This window comes from Eimeria necatrix, genomic scaffold (genome assembly GCF_000499385.1).
Source record: "Eimeria necatrix Houghton genomic scaffold, Enh_scaff78, whole genome shotgun sequence".
NCBI lineage: Eukaryota > Apicomplexa > Conoidasida > Eucoccidiorida > Eimeriidae > Eimeria > Eimeria necatrix.
In genome coordinates this window covers 2,501-18,191 of record NW_013654601.1, presented here as the reverse complement: position 1 = coordinate 18,191, position 15,691 = coordinate 2,501, and the positions used below count along the sequence as shown (strand labels likewise).

The following is a 15,691-nucleotide window of genomic DNA, read 5'->3' as shown; positions in this document are numbered from 1 at the left end:
TGGTTAATAAAATAAAAATTTTGCAAAACTTTTGAAAATTGAATTATTAAAAATAAATTTGAATTATAAGTTAAATAGAAAGCGAAGAATGCGGCAGTTAATTATCTAAATGAGCAGCTAAGCAGCAGTTCAGGGAGAGGCAGGGTGGAGTTTTTGAAGATCTTTTCATCAAAATGAGCTTTAAATGCATTTATTTGCAGATTAGTTTAATTTATTGATTAAAATATAATATTTAAATTGTTTATTTTTGTTTTTGTTTCGTTTCTGCCGCTTTCTTTGTCCGTTTTCGCTGCAGTGCCCGGTGGTGCTCCCCAGTGGTCAGGCGGCTGTCTTGGCGCAATTTTAAGGCGGAAAAAGCGGAAAAAGCGGGGAAAATAACTTTAAATGTGAATTAAAAGGTTGAAATAAATTAAAAAAAGAAAAAGAACAAAAATTGGTTCGATTTCAGTTTTATTTCGCGCGCTGAAGCTGCTCGGGTGTACGTGCAGTGCGCCGGGTGTATGCGCAGGTGGCGCAGTCCGCCTTTTCAGACTTCGTTTTCGCTCATTTTTTGTTCTTTTTTCTTCTTTTTTTCGCGAATTTGCAAGTATTGAGAATGGCGGAGGCTGCGTGGACTCCGGAGTTGCTTTCCCGGCGTTATGAGGAGATAAAAAGCTGCATTCCGCAGCAGCTGGAGGCGTACGGGCGGTTCCTGCGCGAGGCCGCGCCGGAAGACCTCCGCCGCTGGCAGCAAATTGCAGAAGATTTGAAACTTGAATTGAATTTAGAAAACGGAAGAATAAAATACAAAAAAGAATTCCAACCGCTGGAGCTTCCCGTGGAAATTTGCTACATCCGCCACGGCAAGACGGAGGGCAACACGGAGCCCCGGGTGTTTCAGGTTTGCTGCTGCTGCTGCACTTTTCGCCTTTTTCCCCAAATAAATAGACAAAAGTACCATTTTAAATGTTTTTTTTTGAATTTAATTTCTAAAAAAGTCTTTTTCGCGCGAAAAGCATCCAAAATAGTGCAAGTTTGCCCCTGAGAGCAGCAATTGTGTTGAATTCGAAGAACAAAATTCCCCTTAAAGATCTTTATTTGCTTTATTTGCATTAAAGAAGCAAAAGGGAACAAAAAGGGAATTAAAAGTGAATTAAATATGGAATTAAATAAAAGAAATAAAGATTTGAAAAAAGAAATTCAAAAAGGATTTTGAATTTTTCAGGGCCAAGTGGACTATGCAAACAACCAGCTGACGCAGCAGGGGCAGCAGCAAGCAGCAGCAGCAGCAGCAAAACTAGCAGCAATGGCAGCAGCAAAAGAATTCCTTCCGGATTTGCTGCTGTCTTCTCCGCTGCTGCGAGCAGTGCAAACCGCGCAGCCCTTCGTGGACGCAAACCCTAAACCCTTTTTTAGGGTTTTGCCCGAACTCGCGGAAATGGCGTTCGGCGAATGGGACAACCAAAAGGCCAGAAACACTTTTTAGGGTTTTGCTTCTTCACTTTTTGAAATCTTTTTTTTTATTTTTATTTATTTTTTCAAATTCAAATTCTTCGCCAAAGTCCAATTCTTTGAATCTTTTTATTTTTTATTTTCTATTTATTTTGTCTTTTATTATACCTTTTGTTTATTTATTTATTTATTCTTCTTCTTTCTATTAATTCTTTAGTTTATTTGGAGCCGTTTTGTTCATTATTTATTTTATTTATTATTTCACATTATTTTATTTTTCAATCGCTTTGTTCGCTTTGTTCGCTTATTTATTTATTTATTTATTTATTTTATTTATTTATTTATTTATTTATTTATTTATTTAATAATTTATTTGTTTATTTCCTAATCATTTAAACAGCTAATAAGTTAATAATAACAAACGCTAATAAACAAATAAACGGATAATTATGAATTAATTTTTGTTTATTTGTTTATTTTTATTTACTCTGAGGGGCCCCAACATGGCTTTTAAATAAAATGCCGCAAATGCCATTTAAATGCCAAAATGGATTTTGTGAAAATCCCGAAAAGTCGATTTGGCGTGGAGTGCGTGGAGTGTACGTACACCTCAGAAAGCCAGAAAAGCCACTTTTGCGTTTTTTCGGAATTCAAAGTTGGAAAAGAAAATAACTTTTTATAAATGCAAAAGTCTTAAAAGGCATTTGAAGAATTAATTCTAATTAATTGAATAAAGACACTTTTTATAAATGCAAAAGTCCTAAAATTCACTTGAAGACTTAACTCTAATTAATTGAATAAAGGCAAAAGACCCCTCGTTGAAAAGCACTTACGGCCTAGGGTTTAGGGTTTAGGGTTTGGGGTTTAGGGTTTAGGGTTTGGGAGTGTTAATTGTGGTTCAAAAGCTTCTCCAAATGAACTTTTGCAGGTGGCAGACCTCCAAAAAGATGACCCCGCGCATTTGTTTTACTTGCAACAAAATGCTGTTGTTAAGGCAAAAGGGCCCCACAGGATTTGCAGCCAACTCTGGCAAAGTCCGGAGTGGCTCGAGGGGAAAACAGAAGTAAATGCCATTAATTAATGCCATTTCCCTAGGGTTTAGGGTTTAGGGTTTAGGGTTTAGGAGTGAATTAATTCAAAGCAATTGGCTGAAGAAGAAGCCAATTGCTTTAAATTAATTCACTCCCAAACCCTAAACCCTAAACCCTAAACCCTAAACCCTAAGCGCTTTTTAAGGGGGGGTCTTTTGTCTTTAATCAATTAATTGAAGTTAATTCGCTAAGTGCTTTTTCACTGGGGGAACAGAACTGGAGGGAGAGAGCAGAAAGGCGGGGAACAAATCGGAATTTTTGATTCTGTCCAGATTTTTGGTGCATTTTGTCTGAATTTGGCTTTAAATGATTTAATTTTAAATTTAAAATTCATAAATTAATCCAATTTGCCATTTAAACCACTCTTTCCTTCGCTTTCCCGTGTCAGTGAGGCGCCGTCGCGGCTGAGTTCGAAGTCTAAAAAGCCCATTTTTAGGTTCTAAAGATCAAATTTTTGATTTTAAATGCAAATATTCTTTTATTCTATTCAAATATTTAATTTTAAATGCAAATATTCTTTTATTTTATTCGTTTTAACCGCCGTTCGCCTTCATCCGTGCCGTTGGGCGGGGCGCGCTGCTGGGGTGTACAGACAGCTCTCGAGACGCAGCAGCAGCCAACTGGACACAATCGGAGCCGCCAAAACTGAATTAAAAGCGTGGAAGCACTTAAAAACAAACAATAAAACACTAATAAATAAATAAATAATAAATAAATGAATAAATAATAAACACTTCCGACGGTTTCAAGAGTTAAGTCGGCGAGAGCGGTGTACTTGATGCACAGACACAGGTCTGCGGGGTAATTTTGCGCTTTTTCTTCAGCAGCGGCGCAAATTAAACCCTCTGGAGCTTTAAAAGCAATATTTATGCATTTAAAAAGAAAAATAAAACAAAATAAGCGGAAAAAGGCGAAAAAAAGATATATTTTCTGTTTCGTGTGCCCGCAGCTGCCCGCTGAGAACTTTCTCGAGTGTCTGGACAGACAGCGCAAAGCCCTCATCAAAGTGGGCGAAATCGCCAAAGAGCTTTGCGGCCCTTCTTGTGGAGAAAGAAAGCCTCGGGTTTGTTATTTTAATTAAATAAATAATTAATTTAATTAAATAAATAATTTACTATAATTAAATCAATGATTAATTGAGAAGTTGATTAATTAATTAGGGATAATTAATCAGTTAATTACTCATTCACTAGGGAAACTCATGGCTAAATAACAATAATTATATATGTAGAACAATAGCAATATCAATAATCAAATTAATAATAATAATAATAATAATAATAATAATAATAATAATAATAATAGTAATAATAGTAATAATAATAATAATGATATAATAAGGGTATTAATAAATAATGAATGCCATCAAGCGGCTGAAAACAAAAGTAAATGACTAAATAATTTGCATGCGGATCCAAAAGCGTAAATTGAATTAAATTGAATTAAATTGAATTAAACTGAATTGAATATAATTAGTTCGAATTAACTGAATAATAGAATTAAATTGAGTCAATTGAATTAAATTTATTTAATTGAAATGCAAGAGGAGAAGCCAGATGGAATAAAGGGAGATAAATAAAACAAAAATAAAAGTGAAAAACAGAAAACAAATAAAAGCAAATAAAGCAAATAAAAGAATGTGAACAAATAAACAAAAAGAGCTTTGAAGTAAAGAACTTGCAAAAGAAACAAAAGAAATAAAACAAAGAAATAAAGAAACAAAAGAATAAATAAAAGAAGTAAAAGAATAAACAAAAGAAATAAAAGAATAAACAAAAGAAATAAAAGAATAAACAAAAGAAATAAAAGAATAAATAGAGAGAGTTTTGAAGTGTGGGGCCCGCAGGTTGCGGTGTACGGACACAGCATGGCCGGCGCTGCTGTATCCGTCCTTTTAGGGTTTGGCAAAGAAGACCAATTAGGGTTTTTAGGGTTTGACGGAAACTACATCATGCCCAACGCCACGCCCACGCTCCTCATCCCAAACCCTAAACCCTAAACCCTAAACCCTAAACCCTACGCCCCAAACCCTCTCCAAACCCTAGCCCCCAAGCCCTAAACCCTAAACCGGCTGCTGCGGAGGGCCTCAGTGAGGTGTACGTACACCTAATTCGTTGCGCAGGTCGTAAGCGAGTGACTAGGGTTTAGGGTTTAGGGTTTAGGGTTTGGGCTGGGGGGTGGCGCGGCTCTCTGAGCGTGTCTCGGGCGGTGTAAAGTGGCAAAAAGAATAAAAGAAATAAAAGAAATGAAAAGAAATGAAAAGAAACCGAAAAAGAAGCAAAAGGAAGAGTGCATTTGATGTGGGGGTTAGGTGCGTCTGGCATGCAGCAGCCGCCCCACAGTGTCTGTACACCCGGCGGCCGCGGCTGGAGGCCCCCAGGGGTTTATTTGCAGCGCAAAAAACATTATTTATAATTTAATTTAAATTAAAAGTTCAATTTCCGCGAAAAATTGCGTTTTGCGGCGAAGAGGCGGCCGTAGACACCGCGCATGCTGAGGTGTACAGACACCTGGGGGGCCGCGCGAGCCGCCCGCGCGGTTTGCAGCTTTTGGGGGGTTTAAATTGAAATTAAAAAGAAATTAAAGAATTAAAATGCAAAAATAAGTAAATTGCACTAAATTCCGCGGCCAAAGCGCACCAAACCCCAAACCCTAAACCCTAAACCCTAAACCCCCATGCAGGCTGCAGGGCTGAGGCGGCCCCGCAGCAGCTCAGCGCTGTGGGTGCAGCAGCCGGGCTGGTGTAATTAAGGATTAGGGTTTAGGGTTTAGGGTTTAGGGTTTGGCTTTGTGCGAGAATCTTTTTTTTGGCGTTCTGCAATTGCTGCACTTTGCCCAGCGTCTGAAAATGGCGTAAGCGTCCCCCGCAGCAGCAGCAGCAGCAGCAGCAGCAGCAGCAGCAGCAGCAGGGGATAAGCAGTTTAGGGGGTGTAGTGAAAGGGGGGAGTTGGGGTTGTTTGGAATTAGCTGTTGTTTAGGTGTATAGACACTGCAGCCACGCAAGCAGCAGCAGCAAAACAACTTCTGTTTTGCTGCTGCGGCCCTCAGCAGCACTTTGCGGTGTCTGCGGGGTGGCGCTGCTGCTGCTGCTGCAGCAGCAGCAGCAACAGCAGATTTGCTGCTGCTGCTGCAGCAACGCCGTGCTTGCTGCTGCTGCGGCGCCTGCCGCGCCCGCGCCCCGCATGCAGCCAGCAGCAGCAGCAGCAGCAGCAGCACCTGCTGCTGCTGCTGCTGCTGCAGCTCGGCGCCCAGGAACCCCCCGCGCGCGCCTCCGCCGCAGCACCGCTGCTGCTGCTGCTGCAGGCCTCCCCTGCTGCTGCTGCTGCTGCTGGACCCCTCTGCTGCTGCTGCTGCTGCTGCTGCTGCTGCAGGAAGGAGACTTGCACGCCGGAGTGCCTGTGGGCTGAGCGGAAGCCGTTTGTGTTTTTGACAGTTGGAGTTTCTTCTCCGGAAAACTTGAAAGTGAATTTGCAAGAAAAGAGTTTGGACTTTTGCTGCAGCAAAGGAGACAAACAGTACCACTGCCACCTCGACTTCCCAGAACCCATCAACGTCGAGGTCCGATTAGGGTTTAGGGTTTAGGGTTTAGGGTTTGGGGTTTAGGGTTTGGGGGTTGGGGTTTGGGGTGGCTGCCCAGTGGCCCGCGCCTCCTGCTGCAGCCACCTGCTGCTGCTGCTGCCCCTCGCTGCTGCTGCTGCTGCACCTCTCTGCTGCTGCTGCTGCACCTCTCTGCTGCTGCTGCTGCTGCTGCTGCTGCTGCAGGAGAGCAAGTACAGCACTCAGCGGAACGTGCAGTTCAAGTTGGTGAAGAAAGAAGCCAAAAGATGGAGAAGAGTTTGCAAAGAAAAGCAACATTTCATAAAGTGCGATTGGAGCAAATGGGTGGACTCCGAAGAAGAAGAGGGGGGCCCCCTGGGGGACTTCGGGGACTTCGACATGGACTCGATGGGTTTCGGGGGCCTCGGGGGGGCCCCCCAGGGGCCCCTCGACTTCGGGGGCCTCGGGGAGGGGGGCCCCCTGGGGGGCCCCCTGGGGGGCCTCGACAACGAGGACTCCGACGACGAGGCCGACTTGCGGGACTTGGACGCCCCCCTTGACCAGGAGGGGGCCCCCCCTGCTGCTGCTGCTGCTGCTGCTGCTGCTGCTGCGCCGGGCGAGCAGCAGCAGGCCGAGAAGGAGGAGGGCGCCCCTGCTGCTGCTGCTGCTGCAGCAGACGAGCAGCAGCAGAAGGCGCAGCAGCAGCACAACCAGGACGCCAGGCCCGAGGCCAATGCGCGCTCCTAGAGCAGCAGCAGCGCAACATTTTACACTCTCCTTCCACCGAACCTGCTGCTGCTGCTGCTGCTGCTGCTGCTGCTGCTGCTGCTGCCCCCGCGGAGCGCAGCAGCGGCGCGCCGCCGCGCTGCGGTGTACGTACACCCCAAATTCAACCTCCGCGGGGCAGTCCCCGCGACTTTTCTTTTTGCTTTTTCTTTTCAACCAAAATAAAAAAAGGGACTTTTCTTTGCTGCTTTCAAGTCCATTTCTAGCCAGTTTGCTGCTGCTGCTGCTGCTGCAGCACGAGCTAGCGGCCGCCGCAGCAGACACGCAGCTGCTGCTGTTGCTGCTGTAGCTTAAACGTAGCCGCTGCTGCTGCAGCTTAAATGAAACATTGCTGCTGCTGCTGCTGCTGCAGCTTAAGAGAAACATTGCTGCTGCTGCTGCTGCAGCTTAAGAGAAACATAGCCGCTGCTGCTGCTGCTTGAAAGGAGTATATTTGCTGCTGATGCTGCAGCTTTAAAGGGACGTAGTTGGTGCTGCAGGCGCAGCTAGAAGGAAACGTGTCATTTGCTGCTGCTGCTGCTGCAGCTGCAGCTTGGAGTGTAATTACTGCTGCTGCTGCTGCTGCTGCTGCTGCAGCAGGGACGAAATAAGGTGCCGGTGTGCTGAGCCGGAGGAAGCAAAAGGAATGCAAAGGTGCTGCTGCTGCAGCAGAAGCAAGACAACAACTGCTAGCTGCTGCTGTGCAGCAGCAGGAGCAAGATAACAACTGGGAGCTGCTGCTGCAGCAGCAGAAGGAAGAAAACAGCCGCGAGGTGCTGCAGCAGCAGCAGAAGCAACGTAGCAGCAGCTGGAACAACCGCGAGCTGCCGCTGCAGCAGCGGAAACGCGAAGCCAAACAACGAACAGCAGCAGCAGCAGCAGCAGCAGAAGCAGCAGCAGCAGCAGCAGCAGGAGGTTGCGTTGAGGGTCACTTCTTTGAAACTGCTAAAAAGCCTGAGCTTCTGCATGCGAAAGTAGCAGCAGAGTGTTTAGAAGGGTGGTGAGAAGGTGTGTTTTTGCAGAAGACTTTGTTTTGTTTGTTTTTCAAAAGTGACCTTCCGTGGCTCCTGGCGGGCAGCGCCGGTGGAGTGTTGCGGCGGAGTGTCTGTACACCCGAGTCTCGCGAAAGCTTTTCGAATTTTCGAATTTGCGAAATTTGAATTCGGAATTTCGGGCAGAGGCGGGGGTTGCAGCAGCAGCAGCAGCAGCAGCAGCAGCAGCAGCAGCAGCAGCAGCGGCTGCTGCTGGCGTGTTTTCTGGCGGGAATTTTTCGGGAAAGGGCCTGAAACGGAGGGAAAGGAGGGGAAAGGAGGAAGTTTCGGAGTTAGAAGGCGGAAATAAAAGCTTTTTTCTGGGAAATCGGTAGAGTTTTCGCGAGTTTCAAGAAGACGGCGGGCGTCGGCCGTCGCAGTTGTTGGCTGCGGCGAGCAGGGGCCGTTGCTGGGGTTGGAGGCGGCGGATTTGCGCGTTTAAAGCTGCGTTGGGGTTAAAAACTGCGGAGGATTTCGCGGAGAAGTCGAAAAACTCCGAAAAGTGGAGCTTTCCGTGCGGATCGGGGGTTTGTCGCAGTGTGCAGGTTGGGGTGTCTGCGCAGACACCGCGGACACCGCGGCGGCGGCGGCGCGCGGATGGGGCGTTTGTCGGGGGTTTGTCGGGGCGTTTTTGGGAGGAATTTGGCGTAGTTTTTTGGGGGAGAGAAAGGTGTTTATTTGGGAAGGAAGGACAGGGCGGGGGGGCGGGAGACGGGCGGCCGGATAGGCGGCGTTGGCGAGCGGTGCGCGGCGGCGGCGGCGGGCGGCGCGCGCGGACCGGCCTGCCTGCCTCGGACTTCTCCGTGGCTTTGGCGTTGGGAGTTGTTTTTGGGGGCGGGAAGGAGGGAATGGGGAGAGTCAGAAGAAAAGTTTCGAGTTCCCATCCGAGCAGGTTCGGCGGCGCGTTTTCGGTCGTTTTCGGTTCTTTTTTTCTCGTTTTTTCTGCTTTCTCGCGAAGATGGTGTTTGGAGTGCGCATAGTCTGCGCGGGGGCGTTTCTGGCGCTCGCGGCGGCCAAGGAAACCCGCGAAGTCTGCGAGCAGGTGCCTTACCAGGCTGCCGCGACTTGCTACCGCGACGTGGCCGTGAAGGAGGCGTACCCCTGCGACAAGGTGGAGAGCCGGCAAGTTTGCAAGTCCGTTCCTGTGCAAGTTCCCGACACTTGCACGCGCACAGTGACTCAGAAAGAGGCCTATCCTTGTCCGCAAACTCAGTTCAAAACAGAATGTTTTGATGTCCCAAAGACCTGCCACCGCACGGAAGTCTCCCTCCAGAGCTTCCCCTGCGGCAAAGAGGAGTGCAGAATGGTCCCCCGAGAAGTCCCTTCCACCTGCACTCGCCAAGTGCAGCAGCAGCAGCCTTATCCCTGCCAAAAGACTCGCCAAGAAAGAGTTTGCGAACAAGTGCCTTTTCAAGTTGCAAAAACTTGTTTTCGCGAAGAAGTCATTCAAGAAAACTACTCTTGTCCGAGAACAGAGTTCAAACAACAGTGCAAGAATGTCCCTCAGTCCGTGATGGATGTTTGCCAAAAAACAGTTATGGTTAATGAGGAATACAAGTGCAGCAAGACACAAATGCAGCAGCAATGCGAACAAGTCCCAGTTGAAGTCCCCGACACTTGTTATGAAACTGTGGAGACAAAGAAACCCTATAAATGCAAAAAAACTGAAGTCCGCCAGCAGTGCAGAAAAGTCCCAGTGCAAGTCCCGAGCACTTGTACGAAAACTGTGATGGTTAAGGAGGCTTACGAGTGCCCCAAGACGGAGTACAAGACCGAGTGCAGCACGGAAGACCCTGCTGCTGCTGCTGCTGCTGCTGCTGCTGCTGCTGCTGCGCCGCTGTGCAAGGGGAAGCACTGCAAGATGCGGAGACTCAAGGCGGCCCCCACCTGCAGAACTGTCCCCTTCACTGTCTCCAAGACCTGCTTCCGCGAGGTGCCGCAGCAGCAGCAGCAGGACTGCAGCAAGACAGAGTTTGAAGAAGTTTGCGAACAAGTCCCTTTCGAAGTCCCCGACACTTGCTTCCAAACGGTGCAGCAGCAAAGGCCCTACAGCTGCAGCAAGACGCAGCTGCAGCAGCAGTGCCGCAGCGTGCCCGTGCAGGTGCCCAGCAGCTGCAGCAGACAAGTGCCGCAGCAGCAAAACTACCCCTGCCCGAAGCTGCAGCTGCAGCAGCAGTGCCAGCAGCTGCCAGTAACAGTTAATGGCATTTGTCAGAGACCAAAGACCATCCAAGTCCCTTATTCTTGTCCGGAGACACAGTTCAAAGAGCAGTGCCGCATGCAGCCTGTCTCCTTCACTGACACGTGCATGCGCGCCGTTGCTGCAGCAGAAGAATACCCCTGCAGCAAAACGGTGCAGCAAAAAGAATGCAAGTTCGTGGAGAAGACCTGCAGCAAAAGTGTCCCCGTTCAAGTCCCCTTTGACTGTCCAAAAAGGGAATGCAAACAAGTCCCTTTTGCTGTCGAAAAAACTTGCTTCCGAGAGGTGCCGCAGCAGCAGCAGTTCGACTGCAGCAAGACGCAGCTGCAGCAGCAGTGCCAGCAGCAAAACTTCACTGTCTCCAAAACCTGCTACAACGAAGTCCTCAAGCAGCAGCCCTACCCCTGCACGGAGACCAAGTACACCACCAAGTGCCGCCAAGTTGCTGCTGCTCCTGCTGCTGCTGCTGCGCCGCTGCTGCTGCAGTCCAAGGCCCCCGTGCTGCCTGCTGCTGCTGTTGCTGCTTCCAAGGAACCTGCTGCTGCTGCTGCTGCAGCAGAACTCCCACTCGCCCTCTCCAAGGAGGCCCCCGCGCCCCTCGCCATGGCTGTCTCCAAGGAGACTCCAATGGTCCTCTCCTCCAAGGTCTAAACGCCCCGCTGCTGCTGCTGCTGCTGCTGCTGCTGCTGCAGCAGCAGCAGCAGCAGCTGCGGCTGCCAGCCCCACAGGCCCCGCAGCAAGCGCTGCAGCGCCCATGCGCCATTTTCCTCACCAAACGCCAAACGCCTCTTTCTAAGTCCTGATTCCATCTCTCCAGCCTCGCCAATGCTCAGCTAGCTAGCTAGCTAGCTAGCTAGCTAGCTAAGGAATTTGCAGCCACTTAGCTAGCTAGCCACCTAGCTAGCTAGCTAGCTAACCAGATAAGGAATTAGCAGGCACTTCGGCAGCTAGCTAGCCACCCGCCCAGTTTACTCGCCACTCTTCAGCCAGACAGCTAGCTAGCTAGCTAATAAATTAGCCACTTTTCTGCCACCTAGCTAGCTAGCTAATTAGTTAGCCACTATTCAGCCACCTAGCTAGCTAGCTAGCTAATTAGTTAGCCACTTTTCAGTCACCTAGCTAGCTAGCTAGCTAATTAGTTAGCCACTTTTCAGCCACCTAGCTAGCTAGCTAGCTAATTAGTTAGCCACTTATCAGCCACCTAACTAGCTAGCTAGCTAATAAATTAGCCACTTAGCCATCCAGCTAGCTAGGTAGGTAGCTGGAGCTTCAGTCTAGGTCCTTGCCCAGTTGCTTAGCTAGCTGGTTTGTTACGAACTCGAGGAGCGCCGCATCTAGCTGGCTAGCTAGCTAGCTGGCTAGCTAGCTAGCTTACTGCGGACTTAAGTGGCTCCTCACGAATCTCTGGCTGGCTAGCTAGCTAGCTAGCTAGCTAGCTAGGTCTAGTGGCTAGCCTTTCCGGCCTCTCTTGCCCCTTCAGACGCACTCAGATGCACCTACAGCTAGCTGGCTAGCTAGCTAGCTAGCTAGCTAGCCAGCTAGCTACGCGTTATGTGATTCCCCTCCCAGGTAGATAGGCGCCTAGGGGCTCGGCGAGTAGCTAGCTAGCTAGCTAGCTAGCTAGCTAGCTAGCTAGCTAGCTAGCTAGCTAGCTGTGTCGCTACGTTGCCGAGTCAGCAGTGCCACAGAGGTAGCTGCTCCTTCAGAAGCTAGCTGATTGCCTGCGCTTGGCGCCCCAGCTAGACAGCCAGCTAGCCAGCTAGCTAGCTAGCTAGCTAGCCAGATAGGTAGCCACCTAGCCAGCTACCTGTCGAGCTGTTCGGTTAGCTGGATATCCAGGTAGCTATCTAGCTAGCTAGCTAGCTAGCTAGTTAGCTGGCTAGCCAGAGGTCCTTCAGCCTGCCTGTTGGCTAGCTAGCTAGCTAGCCAGCTAGCCAGCTAGCTAGCTACGACAGACTGCAGCCCGGGACTCCACAGAACGCGACATTTTTCCTCGCTAGCTGTGGCTAGCTGTGGCTAGCTGTGGCTGGCTGTGGCTGGCTGCAGCCAGCTGTGGCTAGCTCAAGTTGTGGCTAGTTGTGGCTAGTTGTGGCTAGCTGTGGCTAGCTGTGGCTAGCTGTGGCTAGCTGGCAGCTAGCTGTGGCTAGCTGCCAGCGAAAACAAGAAGACAAGACCAAAAGGACTCTTCTTGAAAACGAAAATTCAATAATTTCATCGAAAGTTGAAAATTAAAAAAAGTAATAAACCCTAAACCCTAAAACCCTAAACCCTAAACCCTAAACCCTAAACCCTAAACCCTAAACCCTGATTCCCGCGTTCAGACATGGATGCAAAATGAAGGCGTTTGGAACAAACGAGTTTGTTGCTGCACTGGCAAGGGTTTAAAACCCCAAACCCTAAACCCTAAACCCTAAACCTTAAACCCTTGTCATTCTTCATCCCGGATGAAGACTTGGGGCTTCATGGGCAGAGTTGCGGGGTCGACTTCTTCGGACTCTGCCTCGCTTGCTGCTGCTGCTGGTGCTGGTGCTGCTGCTGCTGCTGCTGCTTCTGCTGCAGCAGCAGCAGCAAACGGGGACGGGGCCAGGCCGGCGCTGCTGCCAGGGGCGGGCGCAGCAGCAGACCACTGGGACCTGCTGCTGCTCCCTCTGCTGCTGCTGCTGCTGCTGCTGCTGCTGGCCGTCGCGGGCGTCCCCGCGCTGCTGGCGGGGAAGGGCGAAGCAGCAGCAGCAGCAGCAGCAGCAGCAGCAGCAGCAGGCGAGCCGCCGCTGCTGCCGTCGGACTCCCCGCCGGCGGCCTCGCTGCAGCAGCCAGCAGCAGCAGCAAAAACTCCTCTTCTTCCACTTTTGAAATAAATGCCAAGTCCATTTCCCGCAGCCGCAGCAGCTCTTTGTCGCGGTGTTTTCTGTACAAGTTGAAGAAGTCGCTGCCAGCTCCTGCTGCACTTCCTGCTGCGTTCACCACCCGCTCCATCCGCAGCTGCTGCTGCTGCTGCTGCTGCTGCTGCTGCTGCTGCTGCTGCAGCTCCGAGAAGGCCGACTTCGAAGTCCACACAGGCACGCTCACCCGCAGCCCGTCCGCCAAAACCACCTCGTCGTTCATCTTCCAAACCCTAAACCCTAAACCCTAAACCCTAAACCCTAAACCCTAAACCCTAAACCCTAAACCCTGGGCAGGCGCCGCGGCAAAGCCAGGCGCGAGGCGCCGAAGTGCTCGTCGCAGAAGGCTGCAGCGTGCAGCTCCTGCTGCTGCTGCTGCTGCTGCTGCTGCTGTTCTTGCTGCTGCTGCTGTGGCTGCAGCTGCTGCGGCCGCTGCTGCTGCACTTGTTCTCCTCGGTGGCACTGCTGCTGCTGCTGCTGCTGCGGAAGCAGCGAAAAAGCAGCCCGGCGCCTTGTTCAGAACAGATTCGGGCTAGGGTTTAGGGTTTAGGGTTTAGGGTTTGGGGTTGCAGTTGGGCAGCTCTTGCTGCTGCTCCGGCTGCTGCTGCGCCGGAGGAAGCCGTGGGGTTTGCTGCTGTGCTGCAGCGCAGCAACGAGATGCTGCCACTGCCAGTGCTGCTGCTGCTGCTGCTGCTGCTGCTGCTGCTGCTGCTGCTGCTGCTGCAGGACCCCAGTTGTAGCAGCAGAAGCGGGAAGAAAGTAACGTAAGTATCTGTAGAGCAAAAATTGGCAAAAATGTCCTTAACTGAGTCTTCAAGAAACCCTAAACCCTAAACCCTAAACCCTAAACCCTAAACCCCAGACCCCGTGGAGCATGCAGGGCTGCAGCGTGTAGTCGGCAGCGGCTGCCTTTGTGTGCTTCCAGGGTTTAGACTCAAAACCCTAAACCCTAAACCCCAAACCCTAAACCCTGATTCGCAGTCATCGCGGAGCAGGGTCTTCTGCCAGCACACAGGGGCGCCTAAACCCTAAACCCTAAACCCTAAACCCTCAAGCGCAGAGGGCGCTAGCTATCTGCGGCCTTCCATCTCTGGGGATCTACTGACACTCAAAAGCTTTTTTTGTTTTTTGAAACAATTTTAGAGACTGCGGACCCTTGCCCTAAACCCTAAACCCTAAGCCCTAAACCCTAAACCCTAAACCCTAAACCCTAAACCCTAAACCCTAAACGATCTCGTGCGCGGCGGCAGTGGCTGTGGGCACATCTCGCTGACTGCCCTGAGCCTTTGATCGGTGGAAGCGGCGGCAGCAGCAGCAGCAGCAGCAGCAACTGCTGCTGCTGCTGCGGCTGCTGCTGCTGCGCAGACAGCAGCAGCAGCCCCCCCTTTGCTGCACTGCGCCTCGCCGCAGCAGCAGCAGCAGCAGCAGCGTCCAGAGCAGCTAGCCGCGTCTGCCCGCGGCTGCTGCCCCAGCAGCAGCAGCAGCAGCAGCAGCAGCAGCAGCAGCAGCAGCAGCAGGAATGAAGACTGGGCTGCAGAGTTTTGCTGCTGAGGTGGAAAGCTGCAGCTCGGCGCGGGGCGAGCGGGCCCTGGTGAAGCAGCAGCTGCAGCAGCTGCTGCAGCAGCTGCAGCAGCTGGGGGATTTGGAAAGAGAAAAAGATGTGGGGTTTGCTGCTCGGGCTTTGTGGCGCCTGGTGTACGTACACTCCAGGGGCCACGCGCTGCAGCAGGGCCTCGCAGCAGCAGCAGCAGCAGCAGCGCTGCTGCTGCTGACGCAGGAGAAGATTTCTTACCGAATTGCTGCTTACGAGGCCCTTTTGCTGCTGCCGATTTTGGGGGCCCCGCAGCAGCTGCTGAGGGCCCCCAAGCGCAGCAGCAGCAGCAGCAGCGGCGACCGCCTGCAGCAGCTCAAGCGCCGCTTCAACAGGAAGCAGCAGCAGCAGCAGCAGCAGCAGCAGCAGCAGCAGCAGCAAGGCTGGGCCCTGCAGCTGCGAGAAGCCGTCAAAGCAGACCTCATTTCGGGAGTGCCGCTGCTGCAGTGTTTGGCGCTGCAGCAAGTGTGGGGTGTATGTACAGCTCAGGCGCAGGGCGCAGCAGCAGCAGCAGCAGCAGCAGCAGCAGCAGCAGCAGCAGCAGACGAGCTGCTGCCCCTGGTTCAGTGCCTCGCAAACCCAGCAGCAAGGAACCCCGACTGCTGCAGACAGAGGGCCTACGTGGCGCTGCTCACGCTGCACAGGATATCTCCGCTGCAGCAGCAGCAGCAGCAGCAGCTGCAGCAGCAGCAGCAGCTGCTGCTGCAGCAGCAGCAGCAGCTCGACGTGTGGCTCTATCGACTCACGCAGAGCCTCATGATTGAAAAGGACCCAGACACAGTGCTGTCGCTGTCGCATTTGCTGCTGGGGCTGCTGCTGAGGCACAAACCAAGCAGCAGCAGCAGCAGCAGCAGCAGCAGCAGCAGCAGAGCTGCAGCAGCAGCAGGCGCTGCTGCTGCTGAAGCAGCAGGCGGGTGGGTTGCTGTCCGGTCTTCCGTGCTGCACTGCCTCGCCAGGATGCTTTGGGATGAGGCCCCGAAGCAGCAGCAGCAGCAGCAGCAGCAGCAGCAGCAGCAGCAGCAGCAGAGGCTGCCCTCCCCGTTCCTCGTGATTCGGCTGCTGCAGCTGCTGCAGCTGCTGCCGCCCCCAACAGCAGCAGCAGAGCAGCAAACAGCAAACCAAACCTTCAGACTCTGCTTCGACAGGCTCGCCCAGGCCTGCACTGT

General features: G+C 51.3%; 5 protein-coding genes across 5 annotated transcripts in view; 4 read left to right on the top strand and 1 right to left on the bottom strand.

Annotated features, from left to right (window-relative positions):
* Window positions 1-595: 595 nt before the first annotated feature.
* ENH_00076050 (hypothetical protein, conserved) lies at window positions 596-1,465 on the top strand (the record flags this gene model as incomplete). Its single annotated transcript, XM_013582901.1, has 2 exons — window positions 596-880; window positions 1,205-1,465. The coding sequence occupies 2 exons, from the start codon at window positions 596-598 to the stop codon at window positions 1,463-1,465; spliced, it is 546 nt and encodes a 181-aa protein (XP_013438355.1).
* A 3,905-nt stretch (window positions 1,466-5,370) lies between these two features.
* ENH_00076040 (p23 co-chaperone, putative) lies at window positions 5,371-6,806 on the top strand (the record flags this gene model as incomplete). Its single annotated transcript, XM_013582900.1, has 3 exons — window positions 5,371-5,375; window positions 5,894-6,080; window positions 6,285-6,806. 3 exons carry the CDS (start codon window positions 5,371-5,373, stop codon window positions 6,804-6,806), a joined length of 714 nt encoding a protein of 237 aa, XP_013438354.1.
* Window positions 6,807-8,813: 2,007 nt separating this feature from the next.
* On the top strand, window positions 8,814-10,706 carry ENH_00076030 (GPI transamidase subunit PIG-U, putative; the record flags this gene model as incomplete). The annotated part of the gene is made up of 1 exon (XM_013582899.1): window positions 8,814-10,706. The coding sequence occupies one exon, from the start codon at window positions 8,814-8,816 to the stop codon at window positions 10,704-10,706; it is 1,893 nt and encodes a 630-aa protein (XP_013438353.1).
* A 1,777-nt stretch (window positions 10,707-12,483) lies between these two features.
* On the bottom strand, window positions 12,484-13,919 carry ENH_00076020 (hypothetical protein; the record flags this gene model as incomplete). Its single annotated transcript, XM_013582898.1, has 5 exons — window positions 12,484-12,605; window positions 12,839-13,094; window positions 13,223-13,414; window positions 13,699-13,757; window positions 13,904-13,919. 5 exons carry the CDS (start codon window positions 13,917-13,919, stop codon window positions 12,484-12,486), a joined length of 645 nt encoding a protein of 214 aa, XP_013438352.1.
* A 534-nt stretch (window positions 13,920-14,453) lies between these two features.
* The window catches only part of ENH_00076010 (hypothetical protein, conserved), a gene marked incomplete at both ends in the record, with an annotated part of 3,563 nt that continues 2,325 nt past the window's right edge, over window positions 14,454-15,691 (top strand). Inside the window, one exon of the mRNA XM_013582897.1 lies at window positions 14,454-15,689. Coding sequence (XP_013438351.1) covers window positions 14,454-15,689 — 1,236 coding nt within the window. The remainder of the gene's footprint in view (window positions 15,690-15,691) is intronic.